Source organism: Lynx canadensis, chromosome X, assembly GCF_007474595.2.
Source record: "Lynx canadensis isolate LIC74 chromosome X, mLynCan4.pri.v2, whole genome shotgun sequence".
NCBI classification, from domain to species: Eukaryota; Metazoa; Chordata; class Mammalia; order Carnivora; family Felidae; genus Lynx; species Lynx canadensis.
The window spans coordinates 98,820,212-98,842,150 of record NC_044321.2 but is presented as its reverse complement, the minus strand read 5'-3'; the positions used below and the strand labels follow the sequence as shown (position 1 = coordinate 98,842,150).

General features: G+C 36.3%; 1 protein-coding gene across 13 annotated transcripts in view; it reads left to right on the top strand.

Annotated features, from left to right (window-relative positions):
• The window catches only part of THOC2 (THO complex 2), a 111,129-nt gene that overhangs the window by 9,730 nt on the left and 79,460 nt on the right, over positions 1-21,939 (top strand). For all 13 annotated transcript variants that reach the window (XM_030304607.2, XM_030304602.1, XM_030304600.1 and 10 more), the window contains exons 2-7: positions 5,320-5,378; positions 10,634-10,725; positions 13,855-13,906; positions 17,892-17,962; positions 18,833-18,954; positions 19,513-19,646. In XM_030304607.2, the coding sequence (XP_030160467.1) occupies positions 5,320-5,378; positions 10,634-10,725; positions 13,855-13,906; positions 17,892-17,962; positions 18,833-18,954; positions 19,513-19,646 (530 nt within the window). The remainder of the gene's footprint in view (positions 1-5,319; positions 5,379-10,633; positions 10,726-13,854; positions 13,907-17,891; positions 17,963-18,832; positions 18,955-19,512; positions 19,647-21,939) is intronic.

Genomic DNA, 21,939 nt, shown 5'->3' with positions numbered 1-21,939 from the left:
TGCCTGCCAAAGACCCAAGTCTGAATAACCATGGTTTGAGTTGTTCTTTCAAGTAAAGATGGCGTTCTATGAGAAATCAGCTCACAATTTAAATAATTGCTTAAGTGATTTTCCTGGAGACAACCGTAGTATTTTGGTGTGTGTCAGAAATGCTCTGTGTGTACTTTCCATTTTTCACATAGAATATTAAAATACATGTTCTTGGGGCGCCTGGGTGGCGCAGTCGGTTAAGCGTCCGACTTCAGCCAGGTCACGATCTCGCAGTCTGTGAGTTCGAGCCCCGCGTCGGGCTCTGGGCTGATGGCTCAGAGCCTGGAGCCTGTTTCCGATTCTGTGTCTCCCTCTCTCTCTGCCCCTCCCCCGTTCATGCTCTGTCTCTCTCTGTCCCAAAAATAAATAAACGTTGAAAAAAAAAAATTTAAAATACATGTTCTTAAAAAAAGACTTGCTCTTAGGCTCAGGATTTCATTAATATGTTTTACTGCTTCATCAAGCACATTTTTTTATTGTAGATAAAAACACATAACAAGAATAGCCTTAACACATTTTTAAGTAACAGTACCGTATTGTTAAGGATAAGCACAATGTTGTACAACATATCTCTGGATCTTTTTCGTCTTGTGTAACTGAAGTTTTATACCCATTGAATAGCAACTCCCCATTTGTCTTTCCTGTAGTCCCTGGCAAACACTGAAATTGTATTTTTTGCTTCTGTGAGTTTGATTCCCTTAGATACATCTCATATAAGTGGAATTGTGCAATATTTATGCTTCTGTGACTGACTTATTTCACTTTGCATACTGTCCTCAAGGCTCATGTATGTTGCAATATATGACAGGAATTCCTTCTTACAGCTGAATAATATTCATTTGTATGTATATGCCACATTTTCTTTATATGTTCATCTGTTGATGTACATGTAGGTTATTTCTACTTTTTGGCTATTGTGAATAATGCTGCAGTGAACATGGGAGTGCAATACCTCTTTTTTTTTTTTTTTTTTTTTTTTAAGTAGGCTCCACGCTCAACTTGGGGCTTGAACTCAGGACTCTAAGATCAAGAGTTGCACACTCTACCCCATGAGCCAGCCAGGTGCCCCTCAGAAATACCTTTTTGAAATCCTGATTTCAGTTCTTGTGAATAAATACCCAGAAGTGGGATGGCTGGATTATAATTCTATTTTTAATTTTTTGAGGAACTTCCATACTATTTCTCATAGTGGCTGTACCATTTTACATTCCCAGCAACAATGCACAAGGGTTCTAGTTTTTCTACATCCTCCCTAATACTTATTTTATTTTTTACATTTATTTATTTTTGAGAAACAGTGAGACAAAGCGTGAGCGGGAGAGGGGCAGAGAGAGAAGGAGACATAGAATCCGAAGCAGGCTCCAGGCTCTGAGCAAGCGGTCAGCACGGAGCCTGATGTGGGGCTCGAACCTGTGAACTGTGAGATCATGACCTGAGCCGAAGTCGGACGCTCAACCAACTGAACCACCCAGGCACCTTATGTTTTATTTTTTTTAAGAATTAATTTTTTTGCAGCAATTTTAGATTTACAGAAAAAATGTGAGGAAGGTACAGAAATTTCCCATTTACCCCTTGTCCCTACGTGCATAGCTATCTGCCTTATTTTCAACATTCTCCACCAGAGTGGTACCTTTGTTACAATTGATGCATCTATATCAACACATCACAATCACCCAAAGTTCATAGTTTACCTTTGGCTTCACTCTTGGTGTTGTACATTCTAAGGGTTTGTATAAATGTATAATGACATGTGTCCTCCATTAGGGTATCAGGGTATTTCTACTGCCCTAAATATCCTGTGTCTGCCTGTTCATCTCTGGCTGTCCGCAACCCCTGGCAGCCACTGATCTTTTTGTTTGGTTCTTTTTAAATATTTTGTATCCTTTTGTTGAAGATCTCATTTTATTCATGCATCATTTTCCTGAACTCATTGAGCATCTTTATGATAGTTATTTTAAATTCTTCATCAGGTAACTCATACACCTCTAATTCTTCAGGGTCAGTTTTTGGACCTTTTATTGGGCCATTTTCCCTGTTTCTTTACATCCTTTTAATTTTGTGCTTGTATGACTGTATTTGAAAAAACACTCTTTTCTTCCAGTGTTTATGGATTGGCATAGTACAGGGAAAGGCCTTAACCAAGCATCCTGGCTATTGGATCATCTGGGGGCTTCTCAAACCTTCTCTGTGGATATGTCTTTTGGACTTATGTGTATAGATTCCATATTAAAGGTATTTTCCAGTTTTTTCCAGAAGCTTGTACTCATTTGCTTGGACTCCTTTGGTGTCCATCTGTTGTCCTGTGCAGTAGCAGCATACCATCCAGCTCGTTTTTGTTTTTAGTGGCCCCCAGGCGGCTAGAGTATGTTGGGTACTGTCAAGTGCCCTAGGTCAGGCTAAACAGAAGTCCTTCAGGCAGTCCACCCAAAAGCTGGAACGTTGGGCACATGCTCCAGTCTTCTCTTTGTCCCCTGAGGGAGAGGTTGCTGAAGCTGTATTGGTTTCTGTTTGCTGTACTGTGGATTCTCTGGATCTGCAGCTCACCACCCAGCTGTTTTTTGTTGTCAGCAGGTCTCAGGCACCTAGAGTACGCCAGGTCCTTCTGTGCTTCTGATGTTACGGAAAGAAACTAGTCTCTCTGGCAGCAGCCCCCACCCCAAGTCAGAATGTTAGATGTAAAGTCCAGTCTTCTCTTTCCCTCCCCAGGGAGAATTCGGGAGCTGGGAGTTTTTTTTTCCAGTTGTGTGGTGCTGTGCCAGGAGGAGGGACAATGGTGAAAGGGTGACATGAATTTTATTGCTGGCTTTGATGCAGTTGTTTTAGTGCTCACCTGGAGCCTCTTAAGTGGTTTCTGAATTTCTCATAAAGGGACTTTGCATGTATATTGTTGTTGAGTTGGTGTTTCTGTAATTTTTATCCTCTCTGGGAGGAAGGAAGGCCTGGGGCTTCCTGTTCTGCCATCTTGCTGATGCCACTCCAATTAAGTACCTTTTTAAGTGAAATGAAACCAGCTCTTGTTTTGTGAATGGTCATGAAAAATAAAATGAAACAGTTTAGTGACATCTTACATGGGACTGGCTTTATGCTTTCCTTTGATCTCTTGATCACGAAGAATCAGTGAGGCAATTTGATGCAAGTGCCTTTGATACGTGCTAAGGTGCCAGCAGTCTTTCCTTCCTTTTATTTTGAACCGTTAGTGCAAATGTTAATACCGCAAAGAGGGGAAATGACGTCTTAGTGTTATTATGAATATGGTTTTGACCTTGCAGAACTCTAGTAAGTGTCTTGGGGATTAGGGATTCGTGAACCACACTGAGAGCTGCTGTGTTACCAAATTATAACTGTTCCCTTCTATCCCTATTTTTGAATCTTTTTAAAAAACTAGTGTGGGGCACCTGGGTGGCTCTGTTGTTTAATTGTCCGATTCTTGATTTCAGCTCAGGTTGTGATCTCACCATTTGTGGGATTGAGCCCCGTGTCGTCAGGCTCCTCCTTGTTCACAACTTGGAGCCTGCTTGGGATTCTCTCTCTCTCCCCTCTCTTTTTCTCCCCCCCCCCGCCATGAATAAATACAGTTTAAAAAAACCTAGTGAATGAATGTTGAATTTTGCCAAGTGTCTTTTATGCATCTGTTAACTCATGATTTTTAAAAGTCAGTTTGATGTGGTGAATTAATTTGAACCAACTTTGTGTATTTGGGATAAACTCACATTACTTTTGAGGGATTTCAATATTATTTTTCCATTTATCTAGATATTTAATACTGCACATGTTTAAATATCACAGGACCCTATTATTAACTATCAGTTAATATTCATTTAGAATTACCCATGTACCTGCCACTTTTTCCTCATTTCTTGTTGTAACTCTAAAGTTCTCTCTAATAATTTTATCCTGCCTAAGAAATGTCCTTAAGTATTTATTTTAGTGCGTGAACTCAGTTATTGTTTGTATGAACTTCAGTCATTATTTTGTCTTTTCTTGGAACTATGTTTTTTGAGTATAGAATTTTTAGGTGGGCAGGTACTTTGTTTCAGCACTTTGGATGTATCTTTCCACGCTCTCATTGAGAAGTCCTGAAGATAGGTCCCCCCCCCCCCACCCCAGTTCTTAAATGATTTTGTCTTTGATTTTCTCTAGCTTTACTATGGTATGCCCAGTTGTGGATTTCACTTAGGTTCTAGAAAACTGAATTCTTGGCTATTATTTCTTCAAATACTGCTTTTGCCCTTGTTCTCTCTTTCTGGAATTCCAATTAAGCTTATCCCTTTTCACTGTATTCTATGTATCTATCCTTCTTTGCAACATTTAAATTAATCTAATGAAGAGGTTTTTAAAATACAAGTATTTTTTCAATTTTCAGGTTTTTTTTGTTTTTAAACTTTATTATTGGAAACAACAAATCTCAAACAGATGAGAAAGTAGAATACCAATGAAATCATCAATCAGATTCAGTAGTTCTCAACTGCTGGCCGGTCTTGTTTCATCTAAAACCCCACCCATTTTCCCATTCTACTGAAGTAAATACCGTTACATCTGTGAATATTTCAGCATTATCTTTTAAAGATAACTTTTTATAGAATTTATAAGATCTTTATAAAATATTCCAATTGACTCAGAAATGTTAATTTAAAAAAATACTTGTTTGAGATAGGGTCCAAACATTGTGATTGATACATCTCTTAAGTCTTTTTTTACCTTGAGGATTCCCTAGCATCTTTAATTTTTCCTTGCAGTGTATTTATTGAAGGGACTGGGGCATTGTCTGTAGAGTTTTCCACAGTCTGAATTTAGGTTCATGGCTTTTTTTTTTTTTTTTTTTAAAGACAACTTCATAGGTGGCTTGGTGTATTCTTTCAAAATCAGGATCAGGATACACATAATGTTTGTCTCTTGTGATGTAAACAGTTCTTGATAGATGCTGACTTAGATCCTTCAATTTATTAGGAATCTTAAAATGGTTATGTTCTGTCATTCCTTCTTTATTAGCTGAAATACTTCAGTACAGAGACATTTCTTATCAACTACAGGTTCATATGTGAAAAACAGAGTAAGTGCTTGATTTTTATTCTTTTATTTACCACTTTTCAAAAATAATGAATTGATTCACTAGCATCCTCCAGTTCTGACCAATTAGGGTTTTTAGGTTTGTTTTATTCTCATTATAAACTAATGGATCTAAACATATCTTATACGTTTCCAAATACTTTTAGTTGATATAATATACTCTATAAGGATCATCTATATTAGGATTGGAAATTAATACATATTATTTCTATTTTATTCTAGTTTGCATTTATGCCGGATCCTCAGTGAAAATAAAAGCCATGATAGTTCAACTTACAGAGGTAAGACTTTTAAAAGTATCATAGCTATTATTTTTGGTCTGGTCAACATTAATAGATGTCCTGTTTTCTGTTAAATTGTTATGAATGAAAAAAGGTTTGAGATATAGTTCATATTATATAAAGCTTTTATGTGAATATATTACAGTTAGGATTAAAACTATAGTTATGGTAAGACTATATATCTCTGTATGGATGTTATTTGATCTGCATAATCGTCATATGTTGGCTTTTATAATTGCGACATGATTAGCTAAATATCAGCAGTTGGTAGCTGTATTAAAAATTACAGAGGCTAGTTATCAGTCATAAACAGAAGAGAAAAGCTAGCCTGGAAAAACTATTCTGATCTTGTTTGCACTAGGAAATTTCCAGAAACTGAGGTTGTGTTTTTACTAAAGCTGGTTATGTTTAGGTGGTATCTAGGGATCTTATTAAAGACAGTTGTCATGGAAAACATTAAAAGCAAAGGAGTTGTTTACTGCATATCACAAGTATGATTTATTAAGTAAAATTAATTAAACAGGATGTAAATTTTAAAGGATTTTACAATTTATTTTAACATTTATTTATTTAAAATCAGGCATTAGATTTAGAAAAGGAGAGGCAAAAACAAAAGCAGTTATGTCTAGTAAGTTTAAAGCATTTTCATATGTAGCTTTCACTGAGGGTAGAACCTGTAACATTTTTTCAATCTGGAAAAAATAATTTATAATCAATAATTTATTTTAAATAAAGAATGATTGAATAAAATTAATTATAGTTATATAAATTATGTCTGTGAAAAGACAAAAGCCATGTTTATAGATTTATTTTTGTTTTATCAAAAATTAAATATTATCTTAATATGAGTATATTTTTTAAAGAATGCTTGTATTTTGCTAGTGGAAAGCATTTTTTTAAACAAATGAATTAGCCATTGCTTTTCCTGTCATTTGGGTAAGACCTATTTTAACACTTAACATTCCTAGCCCACATCCCCACTTATTTTCCAATTTATCCTGCTTATAAAGTTGCATGATCATTTATAAAGATTTCTGAGGTTGCTATAATGCCTTTTCTTTTGAATAAATTAGTTGACTGCCAGAAATGTAAGAAAGTAAAAAAAAAAAAAAATTCCTTTCTAAAAGCACTTGGGTACTTAACTTTTTTTCTTCCTTATTTTTTTTTAGGTTTGTTTATTTATTTTGAGAGAGAGAGAGAGAGAGAGAGAGAGAGAACGAACAAGCGGGTGAGGGGCAGAGAGAAGGAGAGACAGAATCCCAAAGCAGGTTTCACGCCCTCAGCACAGAGCCCAATGTGGGGCTCGAACTCATGAACTGTGAGATCATGACCCGAGCCAAGATCAAGAGTCAGATGCCTAACCGACTGAGCCACCCAGGCTTCCCTATGTTTAAAACAAGTTTATAACTTCTCAGTTAACGTCTGTCTTGTTTATGATTAAAATCTTATGTGGGTAGAATAAGAGAAAGAATTCTCAGAAAAACTATAAATAGTGTAACACAGAATGATTACTCTTCAGTTTTAAATGGGACTGTATGGATCTTTAATAAATATCAGATTATTGTTAATTTGTACCGTTGTTCTGATTCACATATGAAACCAAAAACAGTTATGAGTGTGGCCTCATTGGCTGAATTGCCAGTGCTCTCTTTCACCTGCCCTTGCATGCTTCCTCAATATGTACATTCTTTGGCCAGTCTCTGCCACCAATCAGGCTTTGGTCTAAAGGCCTCAGTTGGTAGTCTATGCAGGAAACTAACTGAATGTTATTTCTTCAGAATTTCATTTAATCTGTCAGGGGGATTGCGTTTGGGTGGTGTTCCCTCAGCCCTTTCCCTTTCTGCCCTTCCTTTGAATTTAAGGGAGGCAGTTTCCCTTGCACAGACTACTTCTCCTTTTTGTAAGTCCCTTCCCCCTAGTATAATGATATTGTAATGATGGCTGATAAACATGAATCGTCCTGACAGAACCAAGAACTAGCGTCTTCAGTGTTCTAAATCCCACAGAGAATATCTAAGAATCTCTAGACGTCCCCTTTACTTTTGGCTATCCTTAAAACTAATTTTCTGAGGGGTACCTGGCTGGCTCAGTCGGAAGAGCATGTGGTTCTTGATCGCCAGGTCGTGAATTCGAGCCCCAGGTTGGGCGCAGAGAATACTAAAGAAATAAGTAAATAAACTTAAAAAAAAAAACCCTGCTTTTTCTGAAATGTTGGCGTTAGGATAAAATCTTTATTTTTGTGTATAATAATGTTTGTTAGGTTTTCCTCCACATTGTAAATGTAATGGTTTTCAACGTTAGTATAGAATTTACAGGATTTTGTGGGGTTAGCCTTGGTAATCTTACACTACCGCTTCTTGTTTCTCTGGCTAAAATACGATAGACTTTCCTAACCACTTCAATGGGTATTTAAAAACATGTGAATTGAGGACTGTCTTCGCTATTTTGTGGATGACATTGTGATTGTTTTATGTCACTTGATGTCAGCAAAATGACCTGGGCTATATGTTCTCTAATCTCCTTCTCTGAATAAGATTAGTATTCCCTCAGCCCCTGATGAACCCATATTCTTCTGGGAATTTAGTTTATGATGCTCAACTTGTCCTTCTAAGAGTGACTGCTTTTTTGTTTTTTAAGTTATCTGAATAACTTTTTTTATTTTGAATTTTTTAAAAGATTTTTTTATTAAAATTTTTTTTTCTTAACATTTATTTATTTTTGAGAGACTGAGAGAGACAGAGCGTGAGCAGGGGAGGGGCAGAGGGAGAGGGAGACAGAATCCCAAGCCAGGCTTCAGGCTCCAAGCTGTCAGCACAGAGCCCTATGAGGGGCTTGAACCCATGAACTATGAGATCATGACCTGAGCCTAGGTCGGACACTTAACCGACTGAGCCACCCAGATTTTATTTTTAAGTAATCTCTACACCCATCGTGGGGCATGAACTCACAACCCCAAGATCAAGAGTTGCATGCTCCACCAGCTGAGCCAACTGGGTGCCCCTGCCTGTACCTTTTTTTTTTTTTAAAGACTTTATTATTTATTTTATTATTACTAAATTTTTTAATGTTTATTATTTTGGAGAGAGAGTGCACGTGCACACGAGCGGGGGAGGGGCAGAGAGACCAGGAGATACAGAATCCAAAGCAGGCTCCAGGGTCCGAGCAGTCAGCACAGAGCCTGGCGTGGGGCTCGAACTCCGAACTGTGAGATCATAACCTGAGCCGAAGTCGGATGCTTAACTTACTGAGCCATCCAGGCTCCCAAGATTTTATTTTTAAGTAATCTCTATACCCAACATGTATACCCAAGTGCCTCTGGATAACTTTAAATGAATATTATTTGTTACAAAAGCATTTTATTGGAAATTGAAAGCATGAAATTGACCTCATATTTCTACCATACTAACAAATAGAAATTTTTTCCTTTGCATTTTGGCTTTTGTATAGTTTATCATAAGTATAATGAAGGCATATTTATGAAAAAGGTGCTCGACCATGTTTAATAATGAATTCTTCATAAGGAATTGGGATACTCTGGCTATATTTCTTTAGCAAATAATTTAATGGACAAATTGATTTCATTGTAAAATAATTATAAATTAATAAAATTGCAAATAAATAAAGTTGTTTAAAGGGGTATCGATATAAGTTTTGATTTCTTTTTTTTTTTTTTTTAATTTTTTTTTTTTTTCAACGTTTATTTATTTTTGGGACAGAGAGAGACAGAGCATGAACGGGGGAGGGGCAGAGAGAGAGGGAGACACAGAATCGGAAACAGGCTCCAGGCTCCGAGCCATCAGCCCAGAGCCTGACGCGGGGCTCGAACTCACGGACCGCGAGATCGTGACCTGGCTGAAATCGGACGCTTAACCGACTGCGCCACCCAGGCGCCCCAAGTTTTGATTTCTATACTCTTCCTTTTTTGTGACTAGTAAAAACCAAGGGAGAAGATTTTTAAATATTTGATGGTTTACTTGCTATTTTGCCCTGAAAGATTTTTGATTCCCTTCAAAAGGGGAGTATAAATTGACTTGACTTTACAACTGTTTTTTAGAGCTTCTTGTTTTTCTACTTTTTTCAATTTTTGTAGTTGACATATAATGTTACATTAATTTCAGGTGTACAACATAGTCATTCAACAACTCTGACTCTATACATTATGCTATTCTCACCACAAGCATAGTTACCATTTGTCACCATACAATTGTTTTTCTACTTTTTAAAAAAGTTTGTTTATTTTGAGAGAGAGTGTGCGCGTGCACATGCAGGAGGGGCGGGGGGAGGGCGGAGAGGGAGAGAATCCCGAGCATTCTCCACACTGTCAGCATGGAGCCTGATGCGGGGCTCGAACCCACAGACCGGGAGATCATGACCTGAGGTGAAACCAAAAGTCGGATGCTTAACCGACTGAGCCATCCAGATGCCCCTGTTTTTCTACTTTGAATGGGAGAGAGGAGGTAAAGTTTTCAGTGTATAGAACTAAAGAAAAATATGGTTAGAAAGAGGTATTCACCTGACCACTAACTCCCCCTGACCCCCAAATTCCTCCTCCAGGAAAGGAGGCTATGGTAATAGCAAATGAGACTACTTGTGGTTGACAGTTCTCGTTAGACTGCCATTTTATGTATGTACATATGTAATTATTTAAGTTTGAATTCTGATGAAAATAGAGGAGAAAAGATCTAGATTTGGATAGAAATTTCTCTGACAGTAGGATATGGATAGAACTTAATTTTATATTAACTATTATTCTTTACCTGTTGCCCTGAGATTGAATTGCCTATAATCTGAATATATTTAGAAAAATCTGTGAAATTTGCTGGTGAAATAAATGGTTAATTTAGTTTATATCCACTTGCTGGAGTTCAATGCTGTCCTTAAAAATAATTTTGGAGACTTTGGTAGCATGAGAAAATACTTTAAAAAGTGTTTATGGGGGAATCAGAATACCACATGATGTGCACTGTGGATGCAAATATGTAAAATATGTAGACATGTAGAAAAAGATGGGAAGGAAATGTTTAAAGCAGTAGTTACTGTAGTGGAGTCCAGGTTAACTTTTTTCTACTTTTAGTATTGTGTTTTTGTGAAAGTAAAAGGAAAAAAACATGCTAGAGAAAAGCATCAAAAGTGTATTTTCTCATCATTATTGATACTTATAATTTTGAGAAGTAGGAAATATAGAAGTCTTCCCTCAGAGGGTCTTTTATGTTCGAGAGATTGTGTTCTCACATTCCTTCTTTTATGTTCAACAGATTTCCAGCAAGCTCTTTATGAGTTATCATACCATGTCATTAAAGGAAATCTAAAGCATGAACAGGCATCTAATGTTCTTAATGACATTAGTGTAAGTATATATACATATGTTTTCTATTTTAATAATTATTACATATTTGTTTTTAAAAAAAATTTTTTTTTAATGTTTATTCTTGGGAGACAGAGCACGAGCGGGGGAAGGGCAGAACGAGAGAGGGACACAGAATCTAAAGCAGGCTCCAGGCTCTGAGCTGTCAGCATAGAGCCCGACGTGGGGCTGGAACTCACGGACTGTGAGATGATGACCTGAGCCAAAGTCGGACGCTTAACTGACTGAGCCACCCAGGCACCCCACGTATTTTGCTTTTGATACAAAGATCTCTAAAGTGTAAAACTTGCGTTTCATTTTATTCAAAATTATAGTAATGTTTTAAGGCAGTATTGGTAAGCCGTTGTTGCTAGGCGGAACTAAAGATATTTTAATCTTTTTGTCTCGTTGCGAGTACAGCAGAAAATGTTAGGTTAGCTGGGAGGGCAAAAAAAAAATAATCCTGCATTATAATGAAATCAATTAAAACCTAATTAAACCTAATTAAAACCTAATTAAAAATGCTACTATAAAAATAATTTTGCTAGAATATTTTTCTCCCAATATAGCATAGCAAAGCATTTTCTTTTGTTTGTGGTTATGTTTAGATATTAAATATATTTTTAAAACTTGAGGATTAAAATTATTTTTAGAGAGAGACAGATCGAATGTGGGGAGGGGTGGGAGGGGGAGGGAGGAGAGAGAGAGAGAGAGAGAGAGAGAGAGAGAGAGAGAGAGAGAAAGGAATATCTTAAGCAGGCTTCATGCCCAGCTTGGAGCTGATGAGGGGCTTGATCTCACGACTGGAAGATTGTGACCTGAGCTGAAATCAAGAGTCGGTTACTGAGCCACCCGGGCACCCCTAAATTATTTTACATTGAGGTTGCATAGTTCTTTTTTTTTTTCTTAATGTTTATTAATTTTTTTGAGATAGAGACAGAGTATGAATGGGGGAGGGTCAGAGAGAGAGGGAGACAGAATCTGAAACATGCTCCAGGCCTGAGCTGGTGGCACAGAGCCCGACGCGGGGCTCGAACTCACAGACTGCGAGATCATGACCTGAGCCGGAGTCGGACGCTCAACCGACTGAGCCACCCAGGCGCCCCTACATAGTTCTAACTAATGCTCACTTGATGCCAATTTTCATGTGTTTGCTGTGTTAGAAAATATGAATAACTAGATTTTTTTTCTAACCTTTTTAACGTGATTATTATTTCACTCTTTCATTTATTAGAGAATTTAAGTTAGATTCAGACCAGATACTTTTCATGGGTGTTTGGTATTTGAATTGTATGATGAGCTTTCAAATTGTTAAGGGTGTTAATTATTGTAAACCAGTAGTTAAGTTTCTTCACTTAAGTGCAGTGTATTATTCTGTTATTATTAGGCTTGGTTTTAACCTTGTATAAATAATTACTTACCCAGTTGAGAAGAGCTTTCATAATAAGTTCCAGTGAGGTAAGACCTGGAGCTTCTTGATACCAGTATGAATTTCCCCTGTGTTGTTTTAAGCTTCTGTAGCCTTTTGCTGTTAAGATAGGTAATCTCCTTTGTATGCTTTTTGTGCTTTTCAAGGATAGTCTTAAGGAACTTCTATGTTTAGCTGTGGGATTTTTTCCACCTACATACAGTAGAGGCCCAGTATGAGTTTCTCTTTTATCCCTAAGCTGTATCTATTTGACTACAGCAGTATTAATTCCTATTGGAGTAGTCTGTATCTTCAACAACTAATATTCCATGTTGAACACTCTGGTCTGGCTCCCTCATTTCTGGTCTTTAAGTAGCCTGAGTACTTGCATTCAAGTAGACTTAGTGAAAGTTCATAGCCCTTAAACTTTTGAGACTGAAGTCTGGTATGCAATTAAGGTTATTTACTTCTGTAAATTGGCCACTGGTATAGAGTTTAGTGTATTTATGGATTTGATTCTAATACTTTTTCCCATTTTTTGAAAATGAATAGTTCAAATGGATTAAAAAAAGTTTTTTTGATGTTTATTTATTTTTGGTAGAGGGAGAGAGAGAGAGACAGAAACAGAGTGTCAGCATGGGCGGGGCAGAGAGAGAAGGAGACACAGAATCCGAAGCAGGCTCCAGGCTCTGAGCTGTCAGCACAGAGCCCGACACAGGGCTCAAACTCACAAATTGTGAGATCATGACCTGAGCCAAAGTCGGACGCCCAACCCACTGAGCCACCCAGGTGCCCTGAAATAGATTTAATATGTATTTTGTTCTTACTTAGCTTCCCCTTTCCTTTGAGTCCTTCTATATACTTTTGCAGCTGGATCTTTGCCATGGCTTTCTCATAGTCTTGTATCTCACTGCCCCATATCTTCTTAGCCATGGAGGCATATCTTGCGTGTCTCTTACAGCTGCCAGTTTTTTCGTTAGAATCATATTTTTTTCCTTTGGTATCTGAAAAAGGCTAGTTTAAGGGTTGCTGTAGTGCTAGCAAACTAATTGCAATGATTGAACTATGATCCTTACTAAAGTCAGGAGACAAATCTAGAATAAATGTTGAAATTTTCATCCAGAAATGAGGGGAGAATTTTGGGTTTTTTCAAAGGCTACAAACATCAGTGCATAAAGAAAATAAAGATAGATTTTTGGTATTATTTTCATCTTCAGAAAATCTTGAGTTCTGGAACGACAGCTTGTAATTGTTTTTGTATTTTTTAGATTTCTGTTCTGATACTACTAGGACTTTCGCTTAGATCAGTGTTAATTCAGGCATGAGCACAACGTTTAAAGTTGTAGATGAAAAATGTACCATTTTTAACAGTCTTGTTTTAGGTAGGTATAAGGTACTCCAAATTCCAGTGGTTTCTAACATGAATTTCTTTGGAAAAATGTCACTCATTTGTGCTCTTTAATATTTCCTGAAGTGCTTGCTTAGGTTTCTGTTTTTTATGAAGTTATTACACTGTAGACATTTAAACATTTTTTTTCCAAGTGTTGTCTCCCTCTTTCTGTTTTCTCTGTATTATGAAACTTGAAGAATTTTATTATTTGTCACCATAGTGGTGTTGGGGTTTTGTTAGGTTTTAAGTTTTACTGAAGAGTGTTGTTCTGAAGCCATACTTGCTGGTATGCTATTCATGTATTTACTGTGAATAATTATATTTTTATAATTAGGAATTTCGTGAGGATATGCCCTCCATTCTTGCTGATGTATTCTGCATATTAGGTAGGTATTAAGCCTTTATTTCACCTGTAAAAGTGCTGTTTGGTAAATTAATATACTGTGTTAAATAAAATGCTTTCTTTCAAACAAATGTTTCTACAAATCTAGATTGTATTATTTTACTTTTATAGACAATGTGGTGTTGTAAGTCAAATGTGAGTATAATCACTGTTTATAAACTAACTTTAGATGGTTTTAGTTTATAATTCAAATAGTTGGGAGTTTTTTGGAATGTATGTTTATCTAAAATTGAGCTAAATTAAGTCATTTCAAGTAAAAAAAAAAAGTTTTCTGAAGTTCATTTAGTCTGAATTATTCATATTTTAGTAACCACAGGATTAATCTTCTTCACTTCAGGTTATCAATGAATGTGAGAATCCCAAACTTAGGACACTCAAGAGATATTTACTTTGCTATTATATATACTCTCTTGATTCTTCTTAATTTTAGAAAGAGCAAGAAGAGCCAAAGTAATTAAAAGTACTTTTGTTTTGAGGATGAGAAACCAGCTTTGGAAATAGCAATTTCTCTCTCCAGAATAAATAAGAATTTATGCAAGATGGAAAAGAAATATTTCTTTGACTTAGAACAAAAGGTAGTGTCTCTCCATGGGAAGCATGGATTTAAAAAATAATATATATTATAAGTTTATTTCTCTAATTTTAGATTTGAATTAAAATAACTTTGAGCACAGTTTTCTCCATCAGTATTATGCTTTCTAGAACTTTGATCTAATAGAAACCTTTAGCAGACATGATAGTATTCACTTTAAAATAAGATATCCTCGGAGAGTTTGTCAAGCTGGAGTGAATTAATTTAGCTCATTAATCTTAATTCCTAGAATAGATAGGTTACTTAAATGTCTTACTGAGAATCTGGGAATTTGATCTCAACAAATCTAAATGCCTGGTGCTTGATCCTTCAGGATATTTAAGATTTCATAACAGCAGTAATGTCAGGAACAGGTCAAAATGTATGTGGACTGTGAGTGATAAATGAAAAGAGCAAACCACTGATAGGGTGACCATATGTCCCACTTTGTCTTGTTTTCCATGGCATAATTAATAGTGCCTTATTTCAGTCTTAAAACTGTCCTGGTTTGGATCATAAAGTATATGTTCATATTGTCTATTGAATTGATTTATGCCAGCGACAACAAAAAAACCTCTTAAGCTGAATTTTTAAAGCAGGCAGTAAAGGTATTACATTATGTTACATATAAATACAGCATGAGACAAGTTTAAAAAATTAAAAAAATGCTTTTTACTATAAATTTGTAGGACTGAAAGTGATTTGTAGGTAACATTTTGTGGAAGCTGTTGTTCCTTGATAGTGTCAGGAGTATGTTTTATGTCTTTCTTTGGGTGATCATAGGTTAGCCTACTAGTAAGTTCTAATAATTTCTTTATCGGTTTATTCTATTAGGATATATTTTCCTTTCATAGTTATTTAGTAATATGAATTATTGTTACAAGTCATTGCTTTTTACTGATAACATAAATTTATGAGGATTGTTTGGTTTCTCTTGGGAAATTTCTTTTAGCCTATCAATTTTTTTTTTTTTTTTAGTGTTTATTTAATTTTGAGAGACAGAGAAATAGAACCTGAGTCGGGGAGGAGCAGAGAGAGAGGGAGACACAGAATCTGAACTGTCTGAGCTGTCAGCACAGAATCTGAGCTGTCAGCACAGAGCCCGACACGGGGCTCGAACCCACGAACCGTGAGATCATGACCTGAGCCGAAGTTGGACGCTTAACCAACTGAGCCACCCAGGCACCCCTAGCCTATCAATTTTTACAAGCAAGATTAGAATGGCAAACTTAGAGAATTTCACTCACCTGTTCCCTCACTCACCCATCCCTACCCTTAGCAGAAAAAAAAAGATCCAAGGATGACCCTAGACCAAACTAGGGGAATAGGAGTAAGAATGGAAGCTACCTGTAAGATAGTGATAACGGTAATAACGTAGATGCCATTTTTGGAGCACCTTTTATGTTCTAAGTATTATGTTACGCATTTAATTTCATTTTAATCCTCACAGCAACTTCTGTAAGGTAGGTTTACAGATCAGAAAATTGAAGCTCAGAGAAGGGATTTTTCAAGGCCTTTTATTTAGCCAGAGTTTGAACTTGGGTGTTTTTGATTCCAGAGACCATAATCTTTTTACTACATCATTTTATCTTTCTAATATTTTAACAGTTATAAGAGAAATCAGTGCTGTACTTTCCTGGTTAAGATAGCAACTTCTTTAAAAGACTAATTATGTAAGGATGAGGGAACCTGAGAGCTATATTAACCTGGAAGGGGAAGTCTGAAGTAACTTGATGCACTGATGGGATCTCTAAGCTGGATTGGGTGGTTGGTGATCCTGGGGCCTAGAATTGAAAATGGCTGAGGGCTTTTTAGTAAAATCATAGGGGAAATTAAAGAGAATTTACCAAGTACTGACTCAAGGTTGATGAGTCAAAGATAATGAATAAATTTATTAGAATAGTTTCATAAGTTAGGACAAAAAGAATAAAGAAAACAGGGAAGGCATACATACTTGTGATAATAGAGTCCTGTGTTGATTGTTGAGGTGGATCAGCAGAGGTATTTTGATCAGGTCACGTAGCTAAGAGGAGAGCAGACTTGGCTTGAAGAGAATGAACCTGCTACCCAGGTGCTCTGATCTTAGGGACTTTTCGGATAGATCTTAGGGACTTTTGGGCCTTGGTAGATAGATGTTGGTTAAAAGAATGGGTCCAGTTTAGTCCTGACCCCTCAAGATTAATATTCTTGAAGTTCTAGGTTGAGGAGGGACCAGAAGACCAGACAACAGGGAAGCAGCTAGGAGTCCCTGGAAGGGATTGATGAGATCCACATGGATTAAAAGTCTTATTGAGAGGATGAGATTGTATTACAGTTACATTGTATAAATTACACCCTGAAATTCTCTTAATACACTTGAGCTAACCATGTGCTTAGCTACAGTGGCCAGGATATTGGGAAATGGCATTGTCGAAGAAGGGAAAGGGGAGAAGGGCCAGGAAAATGGATATGTTTGATGATAAATTCCTTTCTCTTTTGATTCTCAGTGATGGCAATAGAAAGTAAACTGAAGCAAAGCAGTGGTAGGACATCTGGATAGAACTGTAGAACCCTTAGAAGACAATTTTATTGCATCTCTAAAATTGGTGCCTCTTCTAAGTTATGAGTTGAGTTAAAGCAATAATCCTGAGATCAACCTTGTAATCCTGTCAATCCTCCTTGAATTTTTTTTTTTTTTGATGCTTGGCATTAAAAGCTAATTGTTTTATTTCCTACATCATAAAATTGACAAATTTTCTGAATAATTTACTGAAACTCGGGTCTCAGTTTTTAAATATTTCAGTAGGAAGAAAATAAAAATCATGAATAAATTTTTATTTGCTGACCAGAATTGTAATTCAAAATAAGATGTTAAAAATATTCTTTTAATACTGTCTCTTCATAGAGTTGATGGCCAGGTAGCTTGGTTAGAATGTGGTACATGGTACCAAGGCGGCCAGAGTCAAGGGTTTGATCTTCACAAGTAAGAGGATCTTTAGTGTTAGAAGGGATCTTTGTTCTCACCCAGTCCAACTTTCCACCTAAGGAACAATCGTTCTTTAGTATCTCTGATGTGTGGTCATTTAAAATTTGCTTGAATATTTCCATTTTTGAGAACATTAATTTTTCGAAGTTTTGTTGCTTCTAGTGCCATAGCATGTAGTTCCTGTGTAATCAACTTACCGTTTTATGGGTATGCCATTGGTCCCAGGGTCAGTCTCCAGCATGAGGAGAAATTAATCCTAAGCATTCATATGCATATGAAGGACAGCTCATGCTTACTATATTTACACATTTTTTTCCAAATTCAGAAAGAAGGGTTTAAAAATTAGTTTTAAAGAAAATAAGTATCCTATTATAGTGCTGTAGAGAGTCTAGAAAAATCAAACTTTTGTCTTTTTTTCTTCCATCATTATAGATATTGAGACAAATTGTTTAGAAGAAAAAAGCAAGAGAGACTATTTTACACAATTGGTATTAGCATGTTTGGTAAGTTATAAAAAAATACTTTCCTTTCTAGATTTTTACGTTGAACAATTGTAATCATAGTTAATCATGTTAATGGAGGAGGATAGTGACACTCACTTGGCTATTCATTCATTATAAGGTGAGATTTGGATTTTGAAATCGAATGCTTTGTAAAATTAGACATGCTGATTATTTCTATGAAATATGGATGCTTCATAGCACTTAAACAATCTGTATATTTTAAACTTTTGGTCATATTCATGACCTAGAAAGTTCTAAATAAGGAAAAAGGTAAGCATCTATCAAGTGAGTAGAAATGATGTGGACAGCTTTTAAACTGAACAGTTTTTCATAAACTCTTTATTAGGCAAGGAGAAAAAGAATGGAGGTAGTTTAAAAATAATAAATTCAAGAACTTGTCGTAATCATTGTCTAGTAAACCATTTTGTGTTCATAAATTTAGAACCGAGGAGAAATGCTATTACTCAGACCTGGAAGAGTGTCCTTGTCTTTGCTGTACTAGAATTTGACTTAAACAGTAGAAACTAAAGAAGGCTGAAGTGCTATATTAATCTTAAAGAAAAATTCAGTTGACAGACTCAACTTTAATCAGAATTTCATCTGTAGTTCTTACTTGTAGGCTGTGTACAGCACGCATGTAATTTTTTAGTGAGTTTTTAAAAGAGCTATATGTCACATATTTCAGTATTTGGGGAGTCATCCTTTTTGTTAAATTGAAGTTCCAAGATTTTTTTTTATAAATTAAAAGTTGTTGATATATGTTTAATGTGATTTTTAATATTGTTTGGGAAAAATTATTTTGAATACATTAAGATTGCATATGCATTGGAATGCTAAGGAATAAATGGCCTTTAATATTTTTTAATACAGTATTTAGTTTCAGACACAGTTCTAAAGGAACGCCTGGATCCAGAAACATTGGAATCATTAGGGCTTATTAAACAATCACAGCAGTTCAATCAAAAGTCAGTTAAAATCAAGACAAAGCTCTTGTAAGTACATGTATCTTTATGTTGCAGATCAAGTATCTGAGTATGTTTTCTTAGTTCTCATTTTGAATACTAGAAGTTTCTAAAAGGCAGTTTGAAGATTTTTTTTGTTGCTGTTAGCATGTATTGTGTTTTTTCCCTTTTAAAAATAGCCTATGATTATTGAGTCAGCAGTGAACTTTATCTGTATGAAACCAATGTTAATTTTTCTCCATATTAGAAGTTAAAATAATAGTGCTTTTATTATTATCAATAAGATAATTTACAACTATGGATACACTCTAGTACATCTTAGTGATGGAAATAGTGGTATGTTATTGTTCCTTGAGATTAGCAGTATTCTTTCTTTGTGTTACTGGTTTTCCCTGTGTGATTAACATTGGGGTGTCTCTTGTGAGCCACTGTTAATTTTTATTTTAAAAGCTACATGAAGAAGTAAACTTTGAACAACCATTCTTACGATTGTTGTAAATAAGAGAGATAAGAAAATTCAGTGAGAAGAATACAGTAATTTTTAATTGAATTAATTTTATCCCCCTTATGATGTTTATCTAATTTCAGTTATAAGCAGCAAAAATTCAATTTGTTAAGAGAAGAGAATGAAGGTTATGCCAAGCTGATTGCTGAATTGGGGCAAGATTTATCTGGAAATATTACTAGTGATTTAATCTTAGAAAATATCAAATCTTTAATAGGTAAGACAAATATCTATATACAGTATGTGTTACTAAGTTTTTTTTAACTGTTGGAGAATATCCATAAAGAGAAAGTGAGTGTGTTCCCTATAGGTTTCTTTTTTTTAATTAAGAGAGAAGTGTCTAGCTTGTACTTTTAAGATTTTATCAATACTAACAATATTTGGGATGATATTGGGGTGCCTGGGTGGCTCAGTTGGTTAAGCATCTGTTTTTTCTTAATTGAAGAATTTTTTTAAAGTTTATTTATTTTGAGTATTTTGAGAGAGAGTGCACACGCGTGCATGCATGTATGCTGGGGTGGGGGACAGGGAGAGAGGGAGAGAGAATCCCAAGCAGGCTCTGCCCTGACAGTGCAGAGCCCAACTTGGGGCTTGAACTCATGAACCGTGAGATCCTGACTTGAGCTGATATCAAGAGTCCAACGCTTAACCACCTGAGCCACCCAGGCATCCCTAGCGCCTGACTCGTTCTCAGCTCAGGTCTCAATCTCAGGGTCGTGAGTTTAAGTGCCGTGGTGGGCTCTGTGCTGGACATGAAGCCTACTTAAAAAAAATTTGGGATGGTGTTTATGAGAAATCTTTTTGTGACAGTTACCTCTGTGTTGGTATTAGTTTGTGCTCTCTCTAGTATTTCTAGCTTTAATTTTTAAGTATTTTTCAGTACTTTTATAGGCAAAAAATAAGCAAATGTGAAACTTTAATAAAATCTTTATTGAACTCTTGAAACACGGAGATATTTAGTTCTTTTGAACTTGATTTAAAAAATATCTTTATGAGGGACTTTGATACAAACCTTATTTTGTCTTTACAACAGCCTGCTAAGTGCAGCAGATGTTGTAAAAGATAGGGAAGTGTTATTCTCCCTACCTTTTAAATAGAGAATTTCTTTAGCATTACTCTTTTTATTTGCATTGAGTGGAGGAAATCATTGGCTTCTATAGAAAGGAGGAGTGAATGGTAGAAAAGTAGGGTAATCCTTATTTTTCTGAATGGAAAGAGTTTTTGCTTATTTTTTAGGTGTGTGCTATCTTAAGGAAGATTTCACAGCACCTAGATGTCTTAGATTTTGAGACCTGTTGGAGAAGCCCTGTTCCCTGCTTCACTGATTATATTTTAAGGGATGTTTATGCTCGACTTCTCAGTTTTTTCTTTGCTTTTGAAATTCATGTATGACTAAGAAAGAGAGAGGAAGTGTCCCAATCCTTATCCCCTTCCTCCATTCTATATGTAGGGTCCCAGACAAAGCTAGATTTACTATAGTTATCTTTGTTTTTAGCTTAGGCTTTTGGTGATCAGCAGGTATAGCATGTAAGAAGTTTTTATTTTATTTATTTATTAAAATTTTTTTTAACGTTTATTAATTTTTGAGAGAGAGAGAGAGAGACAGAGTGTGAGTGGGAGAGGGCTAGAAAGAGAGGGAGATACAGTATCTGAAGCAGGCTCCAGGCTCCGAGCTGTCAGCACAGAGCCTGATGTGGGGCTTGAACCCATGAACTGTGAGATCATGACCTAAGCCGAAGTCGGATGCTCAACCGACTGAGCCACCCAGGTGCCCCTATTTTATTTATTTACATTAAAATGTTTATTTATTTTGAGAGAGAGCAAGGAAGGGGCAGAGAGAGGGGGAGAGAGAGAATCCCAAGCAGGCTCTGCATAGCGCCAAGCCCAACACCGGGCTTGAACTCACGGACTGTGAGATCGTGACCTGAGCCGAAATCAAGAGTCGGATGCTCAACCAGCTGAGCCACCCAGGCGCCCCAGGAGCTTTTATTTTAAATTTACCCTTTAGTTAACATACAGTGTAATATGAGTTTCAGACGTAAATATACAACACTTCTGTCCAACACCCAGTGCTCATCACAAGTGCACTCCTTAATGCCTATCACATATTTCACACATTCCCCTACCCCCTTTGAAGTGAGTCTAGTTCTGGCAGCTGATTTACTCTCTTTGCTACTTTCTCCTGTTAATTTACCACCAAGACTGGTAGCCCATGCCTGCAGGGCTCTTGCTGATCTGTGTGGCAGTGACCACTTTTAAAAATCCTCCTACAGGGTTTCCTTTCTATTCTTTTCAGGATAGGCTCTACATTTTTCTTGTAGCATTTTGATCTAGTTTCAGATGCTTGGCAGTATTGCTCTCCATTAGGTTTGTCTTTCCTTACATCTTGCCATGGACTCTTTTAAGATGATATTTCTCACATAAAAATTTTTGTGCTATGGGGCGCCTAGGTAGTTCAGTCAGTTAAGTGTCTTGACTTTGGCTCAGGTCATGATCTTGAGGTTCATGCG